This window comes from Fistularia commersonii, chromosome 11 (genome assembly GCF_037954325.1).
Source record: "Fistularia commersonii isolate RoL2024-O1a breed Wild chromosome 11, RoL_Fcom_v1.0, whole genome shotgun sequence".
NCBI classification, from domain to species: Eukaryota; Metazoa; Chordata; class Actinopteri; order Syngnathiformes; family Fistulariidae; genus Fistularia; species Fistularia commersonii.
In genome coordinates this window covers 16,584,753-16,599,752 of record NC_141294.1, presented here as the reverse complement: position 1 = coordinate 16,599,752, position 15,000 = coordinate 16,584,753, and the positions used below count along the sequence as shown (strand labels likewise).

Below are 15,000 nucleotides of genomic sequence, written 5' to 3'. Positions count from 1 at the left end.
CACACACACACACACATGCTCCTCTCCTTCCTTGTAAACCCAATATATCAGATGAGTTTAACCCCCACCTTGTATTTTGTCGCTCTATGCTATATGCTATATGCGAGCCTCCGCCCCCCGCCAGCCCATCTCCTCTCCTTGTTTGAGATGTTGGATGACTCATCCTGCTACGTTGTGGCGGCGTCTCCGAGGAGATGCGGTTCCATGGGATGGATGGGGGAAGGGGGGGGGGGGCAAATATCCTCTTAAAGTTCACCCAAAGTGCTTTGCGGAAAACGCACATTAGCGTAGCGCGCTACAAGAACCACCAACCAACAGGTGACGCCATGACGGGCAGGAAAAGTGGCAGTGTGTGTGTGTGTGTGTGTGTGGAGGGGGGGCGTCCTCACATGGGGATGCTACCCCCCCCCCTCCTACTGGCCTCCTTTGACCCTGACGTTTTCGGCGCCCGCTAACGGTCGCTAACACCTGAAAAAAGGTGGATCCTGCTGCAGGTCCCGACAGCGACATAACAAATATATCTATTCCACAATAACCTTTTATGGTTAAAGATGACTGTGAGTGCTTGTAGCGCCACGTGGATTGTGCCGCCTGTCCGGGAACCACTTTCTTTATTTAATGTTTCACGTCGCAGCCGCCGCTAGGAATTAATAAGATGTAAATTAAAATTCGCCCCGACGCCGGGAAACATCTGGTTGGAGAACATCCTCAGATCCGGACGGGACCTTTGCACTCCCCCCGCCCCCCCCACCCGCCCCGTTCCCGTCACATTGCGAGCGCGGGCCGAACATGACAGACTGGTAATGACTCGAGTGCTCACACACACACACACACACACACACACACACACACACACACAGCAGATGCTCCTTTCCTCCTTTCTCATCAAACTTGTCATCAGCTCCGCCAGTTTGTCTCGTCTCACATTAAGAGCTCATGAATAATGTGTGATTACTGGAGACCCTCAGAGCAGCTTGCACACACACACACACACACACACACACACACACACACATGCACACACACACAGTGGCACGCAAGCACACACAAAATGCCAGCGTACATATTTACCTGGAGCAGCAGTTCTTTGCTTCTTTTGCTTTCATCCCTCAAAACTCCACATGTGCGCACACACACACTAACACACACACACTAACACACACACACACACACACACACTCACACACTTCAAGAAGTCAGCAAGTGCAAATATATTTTTTTGTCTTTTGGTATGAGGTGGGGGGGCTCAAAGGAACCACAGGCACCTGAAGAGAAAGGTCATGCACTTATCCTGCAGGGTCGCACACAGGACGCGCTTGCATACACACACACACACACACACACTCATACGTGCACACAAACAGACACACACTCTTGCAAACAAACACAGACACACACACACACTCATGCATACATACAAAAACACACACATACTCATGCTTGCACGCAAACACACACACACATGCATACAGATACATGCATACAAACACACACACACACACACACACACACACACACACACACATCTCACAAAATACTCCCAAGGTAATTAGTGCTATTTACGGCTGGGCAAGTCATCTCTCCCTGAAAGCACTAATGTAATTTGACTAGTTTAATTCCCATAGCCTGGGGGGAGGAGGTGTGTGTGTGTGTGTGTGTGTGGGGGGGGGGGGGGGGGGGCTAGAAACCCCAATTTAAAATTTAAAGAATTAAGAAATAAACATTCCCATAAAAAAAAAAACAAAAAAAAAAAACTTTGCAGCCATGCCCCCCCATCATTGGATGATTGTTAGGAGGGTTCTCTCTCTCTCTCGCGCACACACACACACACACACACACACACACACACACACACACATGAACACACATGCACACACACACACATTTTGGTTGAAATGTTTCCTCACCTTGCGACCTTGTGAGGCTGCACACACACACACACACACACACACACACACACACACACACACACACACACACACCGGATAGCGTGCACGCGTCTTACCGGAGACTCCCCGCCGGCGGCCGCGCACAGCGGTCCCCTGAACACCCCCTTCACACGCCGGAAGTGTCCGTTGCTCAGGTGCGTGGAGCTGATCACCAGGTAGTAGCACGCGCCGCACGCCATCCCGCGCCGCTTCCGGTCCATGCGACGTGATCGATCACTTTATCGGTTTATCGATTGATTTCTTTTTTTTTTTTCCCCTCTTCCTTCCGGTCCGCCCCCTTCCTCCCTCCTTCCTCCTCCTCACTCAACCGCTCCTCACCACGCTCTGCGTGTGTGTGAGAGAGAGTGTGTGTGCGTGTGAGTGAGGGAGTGTGTGTGCGTGTGTGTGAGAGAGCGTGTGTGTGCGTGCGTGTGAGAGAGTGCGCGCAAGAGGGGGGGAGAGAGAGAAACTCCGAGAGAGGGAGAGATGGAGGAGGTGCGGAACCTCCTCCAACCCGCGCTTGGCATCCCGTCGTTGGCTGTTCTCACATCAATGTGTGTGTGTGTGTGTGTGTGTGTGTGTGTGTGAGAGAGAGTGTGCGAGTGCACGCACACGCACGCGCACACGCACCGGGATCGGTGTGCAAAAAGTGTCCGCGGTGGCGTCCAGGCTGGGAGGCGGCGGGAAGCGTCTTCCTTCTCAGCTGATTTGCAACAGATGTATGTCTGCGCGTCACCGGACGTGCACGGCGGATTCCGCAGAGCGAGGCGGGAAAGACGCGCGTCCAACCGGATCCTTCCTCTCCTCTTCTTCTTCCTCCTCTTCCTCCTCTTCCTCTCCTCCTCCTCCTCCTCCTCTTCTTCTTCTTCTTCTTCTCCGCTTCCCGCGCAGACAGAAGTGGCTCGGAAATCTTTCCCGAGCAAGAACCCCCCCCCTTCCTCTTTCACATGCACGCGCAAACACACACACACACACACACACACACACACACACTCCTCCCCGGGTGCCGCATCTAAAATGCAGCCCGTGTCCGCACACGCACACGCACGGCATCAAAGTAAAAACGCTTTTAGGAGATAATGTTATTATCATGGGGGAGGGAGCTGTGTGTGTGTGTGTGTGTGTGTGTGTGTGTGTGTGTGTGTGTGTGTGTGTGTGTGTGTGTGTGTGTCGGGGGGGTTGGCTCTACACTTTTTTTCATGATTTAAAAAAAAAAAACAAAAACATGTCTGCCCCTTGCACTTTGACGTTTGCCAAGAGTTCAACCCGCCACTAGGGGGCTGTGTGTGTGTGTGTGTGTGTGTGTGTGTGTGTGTGTGTGTGTGTGTGTGTGTCCAGGGGTCCCCACAACACACACACACTCAGACACACACACACACACACACACACACACACACACACACACACACACACACCCAGTGTCGACTGGCGTTGGAGATGTTTGATCTTGGAGTCTCGATGGTCATCTCATCCCTCGTCTCCGTGGCGACAATTCCCTTGGCGACGCACTACCCGTCTTGAAACACCGGGAGGGACGAGGACCTTCTGAGATCACGTCTGACGCAGAGAACATGCAACCGTCGCTTACATGTTCTCTCCGTCGGCTTGGTTTACATCATCCCGCCGCCTCTGCTGGGAGAGATGGACCACCGCGTTGGTCGATGTTCTGGAGATAAAGAGACGCCCAGACGGTTTGTGGACAGAGGAGATCTGGAGATGTTGGAGGAAGACCTGAGAGGAGGTTCATGGGTGGAAGGGAAGAGGATGAGAAGTTGGTCTGGAGGATGGTCTGTCCGGTAAAGGGTCGACGTACGGGGATCTTCTTCTGAAGATCTCGGTGGTTAACAAAGTAGTGATCGAGAAAGCATACAAGTCTGTCCCGCAAGGGGACGCCTGAGATCAGAAGGTTAGAAGGGAAGACGATGGCAAACATCTGGTGGAGCAAAGGGATCTGGTTGGATCTCAAGTCTGTGGCGTGTGAGAGCAGTCCTGGACCACGCAGAAGACCGATGAGAAGGAAGGGGATGCTTTTGTAGGGTAGTTTGCGGATACCGTGGACACAAAGACGAACACTCTGGAACTCCATAAAGAGGCAGAAACGATGTTTTGGTTGAGCGATTGGACACGGTGGACCGGAGAAGACGATTCCTCGCTGCCGTGTCCTGGCTCAAGGACATCGGAGAAGCGACAGGGTCCCGCAGAGGAGATACAGACCGACGGAAGACAGGAAGGGACGGCATCTTTTAGCTCTTTTAGCATCTTTTAGTTCCTTTTTCCGAACTCCTGCTGCTTGACAACGAACTGCTCTTTCCTCATTGCTCTTGTAAGAAGCTCAACACGTGGGGGTCTCGAAGAACTCTTCATTCCTCCCACGAGCAGCCGTGACAAAGTTAGCCTCAGGTGCGTCCTGTTGAGCTAGCCGAGGCTACGCTCTCCTGCTAATTGATTAGCAGAGTGATTGAAAATCATTGAGCAGCTTTAGCCCCATTGGAAGTACCCAAATGATTGCTATACCGGCGAAAGATACCGAAACAGTGAAAGACATCCCTTTGGAAGCGGCATGTTTAGACTTCCCAAGTGTCGCCGGTGTCGTCCCTCCGAAAACAATCGGCCGACCTGTTGCGCCATCTGTTGCCAAATCCTAGCAAATTCCTTTGCTAGGATTTGGTTTTTAAGGTTCTGGCCAAGTGTGTCCACAGCGCGGCAGCCATTGTTAGCATGCTGGAGGTGGGGGGGGAGGCATCAAAAATGGCCCAAGGGACCTCCGAACATCTCTCCCTGGCAGTTTGCTTTGGCAACAGCGGGGCCAAAACAGACCGCCGCCGCCGCCCCTCCCAACCGGCGCCGCGTTAAAGACCTCGTCTTTACCGGGAACATCGTCTTTGTGCCTTTTTTTACGCGCGGCCTCTTGGGAATGCACATTGCCCACATGCGGAGGAGGAAACAAAGAAAACCAATTTCAGGCGGGAAATGACCTCCGCACACACTCCCGGTTAATGTCTCACACAGTTAAACACCGCCGGGCGACGTGTCTCGCTTGCTAGGGTGTCTTTTTAGAGCGGCGGCGTTAATGAGCGCAACCCGCGCCGCGAGCTAGCCCCGTAGGCTACGGGAACCCCTCGCAGGCTACGGAGGCTCCCCTTTGCGTCCGCTCAAGACGCTAATATCGTGGCGGTGACATCGGGGCGCAACCGGGGCTGCACGCGCGGGACGGCGGGGGGTGTCGATGCTAACGGGGGGCGCGCGGCTATTTGCTATGATCACCCACATGAGGAAACACCGCTATGTATATTTTAAACAGTCTAATTCCCCGGTGCTCTCATCACCGCTGGCAACGACGCAGTATTACTGAGGCGAGGGAGGGGGCGAGGAAGCGGAGGGGGGGGGATTTGTGGGCGTTGGCGATGGATGGAAAGAATGGAAGTGAAAGAAAGAGAAAGAGATGGCGGTATCTGTTCTCCCCAGTTGCTGCCTCCGGCTCCCTTTGCCATCCTCTGCTGTAATAAACTGTAGAAATATTACAGTTCGGTTTGGGGGCACGGCGGATGAGAAGGCTCCCCCGACGTTTCGGGAGCTGGTGCGTGTGAACGTGCACGTGCGGGGAAACGTCGTGCGGGAAAGAGTTCGGAGGAGGCGCTTCTCAATGAACACCATCCAGTCGTCGGCGAAGGTGATTCCTTCGGCGGCGCAGTTCAAGACCGATCATCGTCGTTCCCTCACGGCAAACTCATTCATGAAGGCGGCAGATGACACCGGGTCGGCGCAGACCCGAGCCGAGGCATATGTGTGTGTCCACACTTGTGTGTGTGTGTGTGTGCACGTAAATTAAGTCCACGGAGTGAAATTAGGATTTAACGCTCTAATATGTGCATTTGTCGCCGTGCGCCGGTAAACACTGAGATTTATCGTAGCCGTTGCGTGCACATATTATGACCGGAGAAATGCGTGTGCGCGCGTGCATGTGTGTGTGTGTGTGTGTGTGTGTCGCCCCTGCAGATTGATGGGAATGAAATATGCCGTAATCTAAATGTAAATGGAATTGAAATTCACCGGTGGGCTCTGTGTAATTACCAGTGCCACAATTTATTAGAGTTGTGTTTGTGTAAGGTGGGGAGCGGGATGGGGAGGATGTGAGAGTGAGAGAATAGAGAGAACAAATGAGGGGTGTGTGTGTGTGTGTGTGTGTGTGTGTGTGTGTGTGTGTGTGTGGGGAGGGCGGGGGGGGGTCACAATGAGGGTAAGAGAAAGGATGATTTATATTTAGTTATAGTTTCATGGATTTGCAGTCGGGGCGCAGGCTCAGTGGAAGAAGTAGCCCGTGGAATCTGGTCAGTGGGGAGGCGGTGTGTGTGTTCGTGTGTGTGTGTGTGTGTGTGTGTGTGTGTGAGCGTGCACATGTGTGTGTGTGTGTGGTTGGGGTTGGGGTTGAAGGCTCGGATCTGTCAGAGCCGTAGATCCAACTCGCGGCGGTCAATTAGCACGGGAGTCCCTGGAGGCCTTTGATGAATGGGCGGACATGGGTGGACGCTCCTCCGTTCCTCCCCCAGGGTGGAGGAACCCTCCAGCGCGACACACCCGAGGACGGCGGGGAGAGGAGTTAACGAAGGCAGACCGCCGTCTAAACCCCCCCCCCGTCTCTCAGAAACGGACGTTTCTTGTCATCTTGGAGGCATACCGGAACGGCCCTGAGGCGCGAGTCCCCGCAAAAGAAGAAGAAGTGCAGCTGCGCTTCGGTCCACTCGCCCTGAACGAGATCCTGGGCGGAGATTACGACGTCTGCTGTCTTTGGGCTCGCGAGTAATGTGTTAGGGCTCGAGGCCTTGAAAACCAGGGGATTTTGGTCAGTTCCAGCAAAGATTTGGCTCTAAAGTAAATATCGGACCTGCTTTTGGACTCGTCGAGTCCCCTCAGACGGATAAGTCAAAGTCAAATTACCAGTAAACAACAAACATTGAGCTATAAAGTGCACGCTGATACAATCTACTGGTACTGAGGTGAAAGGATTACGGAGATTTAACAGCATGAAAACCTGAAATTCATAAATATATATCATTTGAATGTAGAGAGTGGCAGCAGAGTCTTTTAGTGCATAAAACAGCTGGTAAGTAATAGCATACATGTCAGTACGCTCTCCATGGTGTCTTGATAGAAAGTGTACATGATGGGTGTTTGGGCTTTTGCTCGCTTGAGTTTGTGAAGGAAGTAGAGTTAGAGGTACCGCGGGGCCTCCTTTGCCAGGGATTAAGTGTTGGAGGTCCAGGAGAGGTCTTCACTGATGTCCACTCTTTCTCCCTCTACAGAAGCACAGTTGCTGTAGTGGAAGGTGCTTGTTGTGGCCTCTCGACCACAGTGTCCTCAGTCTTGCTGATGTTCAGCAGGAGGTTGTCGTCTCCGCACCACATGGTTAGAAGGTCGACCTCCTTCCTGTAGTCTCGTCCTTGGTGACGAGACCCACCAGAGTTGCGTCATGTGATTGGTGCTGTGGGTTGGCGTGCGGTCATGAGTCAGCGGGGTCTCACAGAGGTGGTCCAGCAGCCAGTTGCAGAGGGAGGTGTTGAGCCCCTGCTGTTTAAGTTTGTTGATAAGCTGTCGCAGTATTATGGTGTTGAATGCTGAGCTGAAGTCTAGGAACAGCATTCTCACACAGGAGTCTTTGGCGTCCAGGTGGGCGAGGGGTGGCTGGAGAGCCGAGCAGATTCGAGCCGAAGAAGTCCTGAAGAGCAGAGGAGGCCCCATCCTGCCTCACCCGTATCTGCTTGTTAGCATAACAGTGGTGAGGTCAGAGAGTGCAAGGCGGGGGGAGGGGAGGTCTTGTATGCTCCTTTGTGGGCGGCGTAGAGTCCAAGGTGTTGTACCCTTTTGTCGGGAAATCAACATGCTGGTGAAGTTTTGGGAGGAAAGCCGTGAGATCAACATGATTAAAATCTCCAGCGTGGATGTTGAATCCATCTGCTATCTGCTGCTCGCTGATGACCTAGTACAGTTCGCTAAGAGCCAGATTCTTGTCACTGCTGTTGGAGGGGGGAGGGATGGAAACAGCAACTATCTAAATTGCTGTGAGTTCCCTCGGCGGATAGAAAGGACAGCACTTAAAGATCATAAACTGTGAACGGGTGAACAGTGTTTGCATACCATCGCGGCATCACGGTCAAACAGAATACACACCTGCAAGGCTTTCCTTCCTTTACCTTTACGAGGGCTCTGTCCGCTCGATAGCACGGTAGCCGCTCCAGTTGTACAGCAGAGTCCTGAAAGTTGTCGTTTAAACGTTGTTTCTGTGAAGACAAGCACACAGCAGTTATTCATGTTTCGATTTGCTGTCCCCACAAGCCGTACGTGATCATTTTATTGTCCAGGGATCCTATGTTTGCTAAAAGGATGGATGGTATAGCTGGCCGGGTAGGTCTAGCCGCTAACAAAGCTTGGATATCCCCTTGCTTTCCCCTCTTCTGGTTCCTTGCACCTCGCTTGCGGCGCCTCCTTTCCAAGGGGAGAAGATGAGATCGAGTCCGATGTAGCTACGGGCCGCCGGAGTCGTCCGAGCTCTTTGATTGTCTCGGTTTGTAAAGAATCCACGCTGTCGTGAGGCTCCTGCAGATGTCTAGCAGATCCCGTCGGCTGCACTTGTATCCCTGCGCAATAGAAAAATAAGGCAAACACAAAAACGCGAGGGGCTACTTCATCTACACATGCCGCCATCTTAACGCGTATCCCAGAAAAAGAGGAAATGATGGGCCTTGTCGTGATGACCTTGCTCAGGTCCCGCCCCTCCCTCCTGTGGTCACCCTGATGCAGCCTGGCGCCGTTTTACCCGATGGATGAACAGAATCCAAAGGTATGTTTCGGTCAGTCCACAAATCAAGGGTTCGAACTGGAGTGCAAGTCACTAAAAAAAACTATCCAATCAGGGGGTTACCAGCTTTGTTCAGAACTGTTGAATCGGGAGCTCAGGGGAAGATCAGGGGTGCGAGGTGAAAGCAGTGAAGTGTCGGACCTGAGCTGGACCAGTTACCTTCCTCTGGCAGGGGGTTTCAGGGTGGGGGGTCGAGGGAGGGGACCCCGAAACATGGCAGGGGTTGTGGACTTTCATCTATAGCCATTCGTCATTGATCCTTTAATTATAGCTTCGCTGGGTACAAAAAAGTACAGACGTTCCTTTAGCTTTAGAGCAGGCGTCGCACCGATTAAAAGGTTGGGGGTTTGATCCCCCAACCTGTCTGCATGTCCTGAGAGCAAGAACTTCCCCGCTGCTCCTGATGCTACGGTTAGCGCCGTGCATGTGGCTTATTGATGTGTGTGAACGGATGGACAATGGACTCATCAACACCCGAAGCGCTTGCTGGGATCCAAAAGCAGCACGGAGATGGACTTCGGATGTGTTTGCTTTAAAACCGGCACCGGGCGAGGACTTCCCAGTCGGCTGCGACTTTCTTCTTTGTTTTTGTTTTTCCAGCGGGCTGAAGGAGGCGGCCCCTGGCCGGCGCCGTGTCTCCGCCATCGACTCGATGTGTCTTTGCCCTGAAACTGAAATGGTGTCAGAGGCAGACGGGCTGAGAAGGATAGGGATCATTAAAATGCGCTGCTACACTAACACTATTAATGAGACCGCAACCCTCATCCATAAATGTGCAGGGGGTTGGAAGGGGGGGGTCCCATCTCCTCGCGTCTCCCCCCGTTTGTTTGTGTCTGCATGCTGGATCTCCCTCCACCCCATTCCAGCAGGGTAGAAATTCAAGAAGGCGTTTTAATGCACTTCGACAGCAATTCATTTCACATGCCCCCCCCCCAGCACCATCAGACCCTTCCCTCCACTATCATGCCCCCCCCCTCCCCTCGCAGCCCTGCTCGCCTCCATCGGCTGCTCCCCGGAAGCTAATCAGGATACGTTCTGTGGCGGATGCAAGTAGCAGACCTTCGGGTTCGCACCAATACTGGCATGTACATCGTCCCATCGCGGTGATCGGTCATACAGTGTCATGTGGGGGTGGGAGGGCGGGGATGGTTGGAGGTTCTGAAACCACGGAAACCACGGATGCCTAGTGGACTTTCTTTGGCACTGCACTGTTTGGAGGTGCAAAGTACCGCCTCCATTTTCTCCCATCCTTCTTCACCTTCCTTCCATCATCACCCAATATTGAACCCCAAAGTCCTCTAAAGGGTCTTTGGAGTCTCCTCATCTTGAAGACCACCTCCACCCTTATCCCTTCCAGGGACTTCAAGAAGTTCACTTGTATGCTTGGGGTGAAACAGTCTTGTCCTCGCCATGCGTCCTCCTTCTTTTTGACAGCTTTTAACGCAATACTCCCTCCCTCTCCCGATGTGACCCCTGATTGCCATAGTCTCACCGAAATCCAGTAACCCCTGCCCCTGTTCTGGGTACCGATGAATCACAAGAGTACCTAGACCCGCCCAACACCTCCCACTTTGGCCTGACAGATGCTGCTACCATATCCCAAGAATAAGTTGCCTCCGTGGCCACCGCCCAAAGACACTCGACCTACAATGACCTTCTCTGTACGAGATGAGGCTGCAGGGTCCAGGACCCAGAAGGGCAAGAGTGGCACCTGAATGTATCTCTACGTGCCCTTTGCCCTTCACCAGCTCTGTGACTTGATCGAGCAGGGCAACGTCGTCAGATACGAGAGGCTGAAGCGAGTTCCTTCGCGTGGGGCCGATTGACGTGTCCCCCAGGGAGCGACGCCCAATGGAGCGAGTCAGCCGAGGGTGGAATTGGTATCCGGTAAAAGGACGCCTCCCACCGAGGCGCTACCATGCAGATCCAGCTGTCGGAAGCTCGGATTTACAACGCCGATGTCCACGGGGAGCTTCTCGTGGCCCCACAGGAAGCGCAGGAGTGCATTCCCGGAGAGGGGTCTAGATGAGACTAGACGAACGGACGGACGGACGGGTTACTTTTCAGATCCATACTTTGCATGCGAAAGAAATGGGCCGAGCTTTCGGCTCCGGCCGGTCACGGGAAACCGGCGCGGCGTGTCACATTGCATAACATTACATCATGGAGCAGACTCCGTTGTCTGAAGTGATGAGCAGTTGCGCCGCCGGCGAGTGACATCTCAAGACACCGGCGTTGGGATTTTTTAATTTCGCTTGTGACCGATTCCATTGTGCTTCCACGCCTCTTTGTCTCTTTACCTTCCAACGCATTTTTTTCACACGCCGGCGAATCAGAAGCCGGGAGAGAGAGAGCGAGAGCGGCGGCGGCGGCGAGGTTCTCCCCTTTGAGTTGTTTGCAGTGCCAGTTAGCTTGGTTATTGGAATATCAGTGGCGCGGCGTAAATAATAGATAAGGCCTGTTGACGGGGTCCCTGCTCCGTCTCCCGGGACGACAGGGAACTCAGCCAGTTCCAGGCAGACAGGGGAGTACACGCTACTCAGAGTACACACAGTACACTCAGTACAAACAGTACACACATCTGCCGTTATTGTACTTCAAAGTGGTGCCAGTTAAGATTAAACACAGGACTGTAAACAAAAACCACACAGGAGGAGGAGGAAGAGAAGCGAGGAGGGAACGGAGGGAGGCTTGGAGAGGAGAGGAGGAGGAGGACAGCTGTTGCCGTGGCAGCGGCTTGTTTAGAAAAGCCTCATCTGCCCCCCCCCCCGTTCCCCCGGGGGTCGGGGGGGTCACAGGAAGTGAGGTCACAGAAGCTGTTAAGGTCCACCTGCCAGCAAACGAGAGCTTCGCCGCCCAAGGTCACACATCCATCACCCCACGGGTGGACGGAGGGATGGAGGGATGGAGGGATGGAGGGATGGAGGGATGGAGGGATGGAGGGATGGAGGGATGGAGGGAAAACATCCTCCATCTTTCACTCATTTGATCTTTGGAAACAGAAGAAGAGGAGGACACACAGTGGGGGGGAAGGTGGGGGAGTACTTTGTTCGCAGTAGCAGATGCAGATAAACAGCACACACACACACACACACACACACACACACACACACACACGCATTGTGTGTGCATTTCCATCCAGCACAGTGACCAGTGGCAGCTGCTCTAATCCAATCAGGCTCCGCAGCTTCCTGATTGGCCGCTTCCCCTAGCGTATGTGTGTGTGTGTGTGTGTGTGTGTGTGTGTGTGTGAACACGCTCGGCTGGTCTATCACCTGGACCCGGCCCGCCACGCTGACCTGGGAATGATTTAGCGCCGACCTTAGCCCCCTTAGCGCCGTGCTCCGGCCGCAGCAATTGTGTGTGTGTGTGTGTGTGTGTGTGTGTGTGTGTGTGTTACACCGTGACTTCGCCCTCCCACACACACGCACACACACACTTTGTCTTTTCCCTTCAAACCTGTTTCTATCTTTTCCTCTTTGACCTTCAGTTTGAATTTATAGGAGTAACCTCCAGCCCTATAAACAGGCCGCAGCGTAACCTGACACACACACACACACACACACACACACACACACACACACACACACACACACACACGATGGTTATTGGATTCATAACTGGGAAAGTTCCATCCTCCTGCTCTCTGCGCGAGATGAGAGGTGTCGAAATGAAATTCTCTCTCAGAAAAGCTCTGCACTTACCTGGGATTTAGAAAAGCTCTCTCTCTCTCTCTCACACACACACACACACACACACACACACACACATTTGCACACACACACATTCGCTCACACACCCTACAGCTAGAGAGCGTGCAGTGACAGAGAAAAAGAGGGTGAGAAATAAGCAGAGTGAGCGAAAGAGAGTCGTGGAGACCGTGGGGGGATTATGGGGGGAGGAGGACGTTATTGGAGAAGGCGTGGTGGTGGAGGGGTGGATGGAGGTGGAGATGGTCTGCACGGTCGCCGTAACAACCAGGAGGAGGCATCTCCTTCACGTCGTGGAACGTACAAGCGCAACGATCTTCTGATACGGTAGTGTTTCCCGAGTCCACTGATTTGAGTCAGTGAACCGATTCATCTGAATCACATGATTGACTGGTGTTGAGTCGAGTCAATGTGCTGGTTCAAATGAACCGTTTGATTCGGTGGTTTTCCCTCGAATCATATGATTCAGTTGTCTTTTTTGGCGAGTTAGCTTATTTCAGTCAGTGAACTGGTTCACCCGAATCATATGATTGAGTTGTGTTTCCGGCAGGTCCACTGATTCGAGCTAGTGAACCGGTTCAATTGAATCATATGATTCAGTTGTGTTTTGGCGAGTCTGCTGATCTGAGTCACTGAACCAGATCACCCAAATCCCATGATGGAGTTGTGTTTCCGGCGAGTCCACTGATTGGAGTTACTGAACCAGATCACCCGAATCATATGGTGTTGAGTTGAGTCATTGAGCTGGTTCAAATGAACCGTTTGATTTGGTGGTGTTTCCGGTGAGCCTGTTGACCCGGGTAAGTGAATCGGTTCTGATGAATCATTTGATTCAGTAGAGTTTCCCGGTCAGTCTGCCGATTCGAGTCAGTGAACCGTTTCCCTCGAATCATATGATTCAGTTGTGTTCCTGGCGAGTTAGCTTGTTTGAGTCAGTGAACCGGTTCACCCGAATCATATGACTGAGTTGTGTTTCCGGCAGGTCCACTGATTCGAGCTAGTGAACCGGTTCAATCGAATCATATGATTCAGTTGTGTTTCTGGCGAGTCCACTGATCTTAGTCGGTGAAGCGGTTGATCCAAATCATGTGATTCAGTTGTGTTTCCGGTGAGTCCGCTGATTTGAGCCAGTGAACCGGTTCACCCAAATCCCATGATGGAGTTGTGTTTCCGGCGAGTCTACTGATTGGAGTTACTGAACCAGATCACCCAAATCATTTGATTGAATTGTCTTTCTAGTGAGTCCGCTGAACAGAGTCAGTGAGCAGGTTCAAATGAACCATTTGATTCAGTAGTGTTTCCAGTGAGTTTGTTGACCTGCGTCAGTGATAGATTCAAATGAATCATCTGATTCAGTAGTGTTTGCAGTGAGTCAGCTGTTTCGAGTCAGTGTACCGGCTCTCCCAAACCATGTCATTCAGTGGCATATCTAGTGAATCTGAACACTTAACTTCCTCCAGGATCAACAAACTATTTCTAATTCTGGTTCTGGTTCTGTTTGGGGTCAGCAAATCGATTCAAATGAATCATCGGTATTCAGTAGTGTTTCTATCTAATCTCCTGACCTAAGTAAGTGAACTAATTCGTACAAATCATTTGATTCATCTGAAGTGTTTCCGACGAATCCGCCCATATACTGTTTCAAACAAATCATCTGATTCATTCGTGTTTCCGGTTTGTCAGACGATTTGAATCAGTTTCGGTTCAAGTGAACCATCCGAATCTGCTGTATCTGCTGCGAGTCCACTGCCTGGCTTTGTGTACTCAGAGGGCTCATAGTGTCCGATTTCATCGAGACCTCAGGCTCGTAATTTGTGATTCTCCACGAAGATTCGGATCCTTATCCCGCTTCGTTCAGGAACCGCACAGCTATAATTCCACATTGTTGTTTCTGCCTATTCAATAGTAATAGAGGGGATGGAGGCGGGGTAGACCTGAGGTGGGTGATTTAATTGTGACAGAGAGAGTGGGGGTTGGAGGAGGAGGGTTGGCTTGTGGACTCTCCTCCGTTATCAGTCCATCTTTTAATTATCCGCCACTCCTGCACAGAGGAGAAGGTTAGCACAGATAGATAGCAGGCACTTCCACCCCCACCCCGCCGCCAACCATCAACCACAAGTGCATGATGACTGGATGATTGAGTCCCCGCCTTTCTTTCTAGACCTCTTTTTTCCGGCCCCCGCCCTCCTCCGTATCGATCCCCCTCTTCTGCAGATACAACGTAATGCATGTGTAATGACACAGCCGGCGGTGAACGAAGAGATGTTTCGGCGGGCGCCGAACTGAATCGTTGCGTTACAGCGGAGGGCGTCTGTCGTTAAACCGCCTTCAGTCATCAACCGGTGGGCCGAGGCGGATGGCCCGCCGCCGCTTCAAACACCTGAAACCCGGCCGGCGGGTTCGAGCGCCTGGTCCTCTGAAATCATCAGACCTGCAGGAGAGAACACAAGGAACGCTGACGTGGAGGTTCTCAAAGTCGGGGACGCTCAGATTTTTATCGCCGAGCTTT

At 52.4% G+C, this 15,000-nt stretch overlaps 1 protein-coding gene across 1 annotated transcript in view; it reads right to left on the bottom strand.

The window, feature by feature from the left end:
* Positions 1-2,501, bottom strand: part of znf804b (zinc finger protein 804B) — a 16,933-nt gene extending 14,432 nt beyond the window's left edge. Inside the window, exon 1 of the mRNA XM_086155924.1 lies at positions 2,006-2,501. Coding sequence (XP_086012050.1) covers positions 2,006-2,149 — 144 coding nt within the window. The 5' untranslated portion in view covers positions 2,150-2,501. The remainder of the gene's footprint in view (positions 1-2,005) is intronic.
* Positions 2,502-15,000: the final 12,499 nt, after the last annotated feature.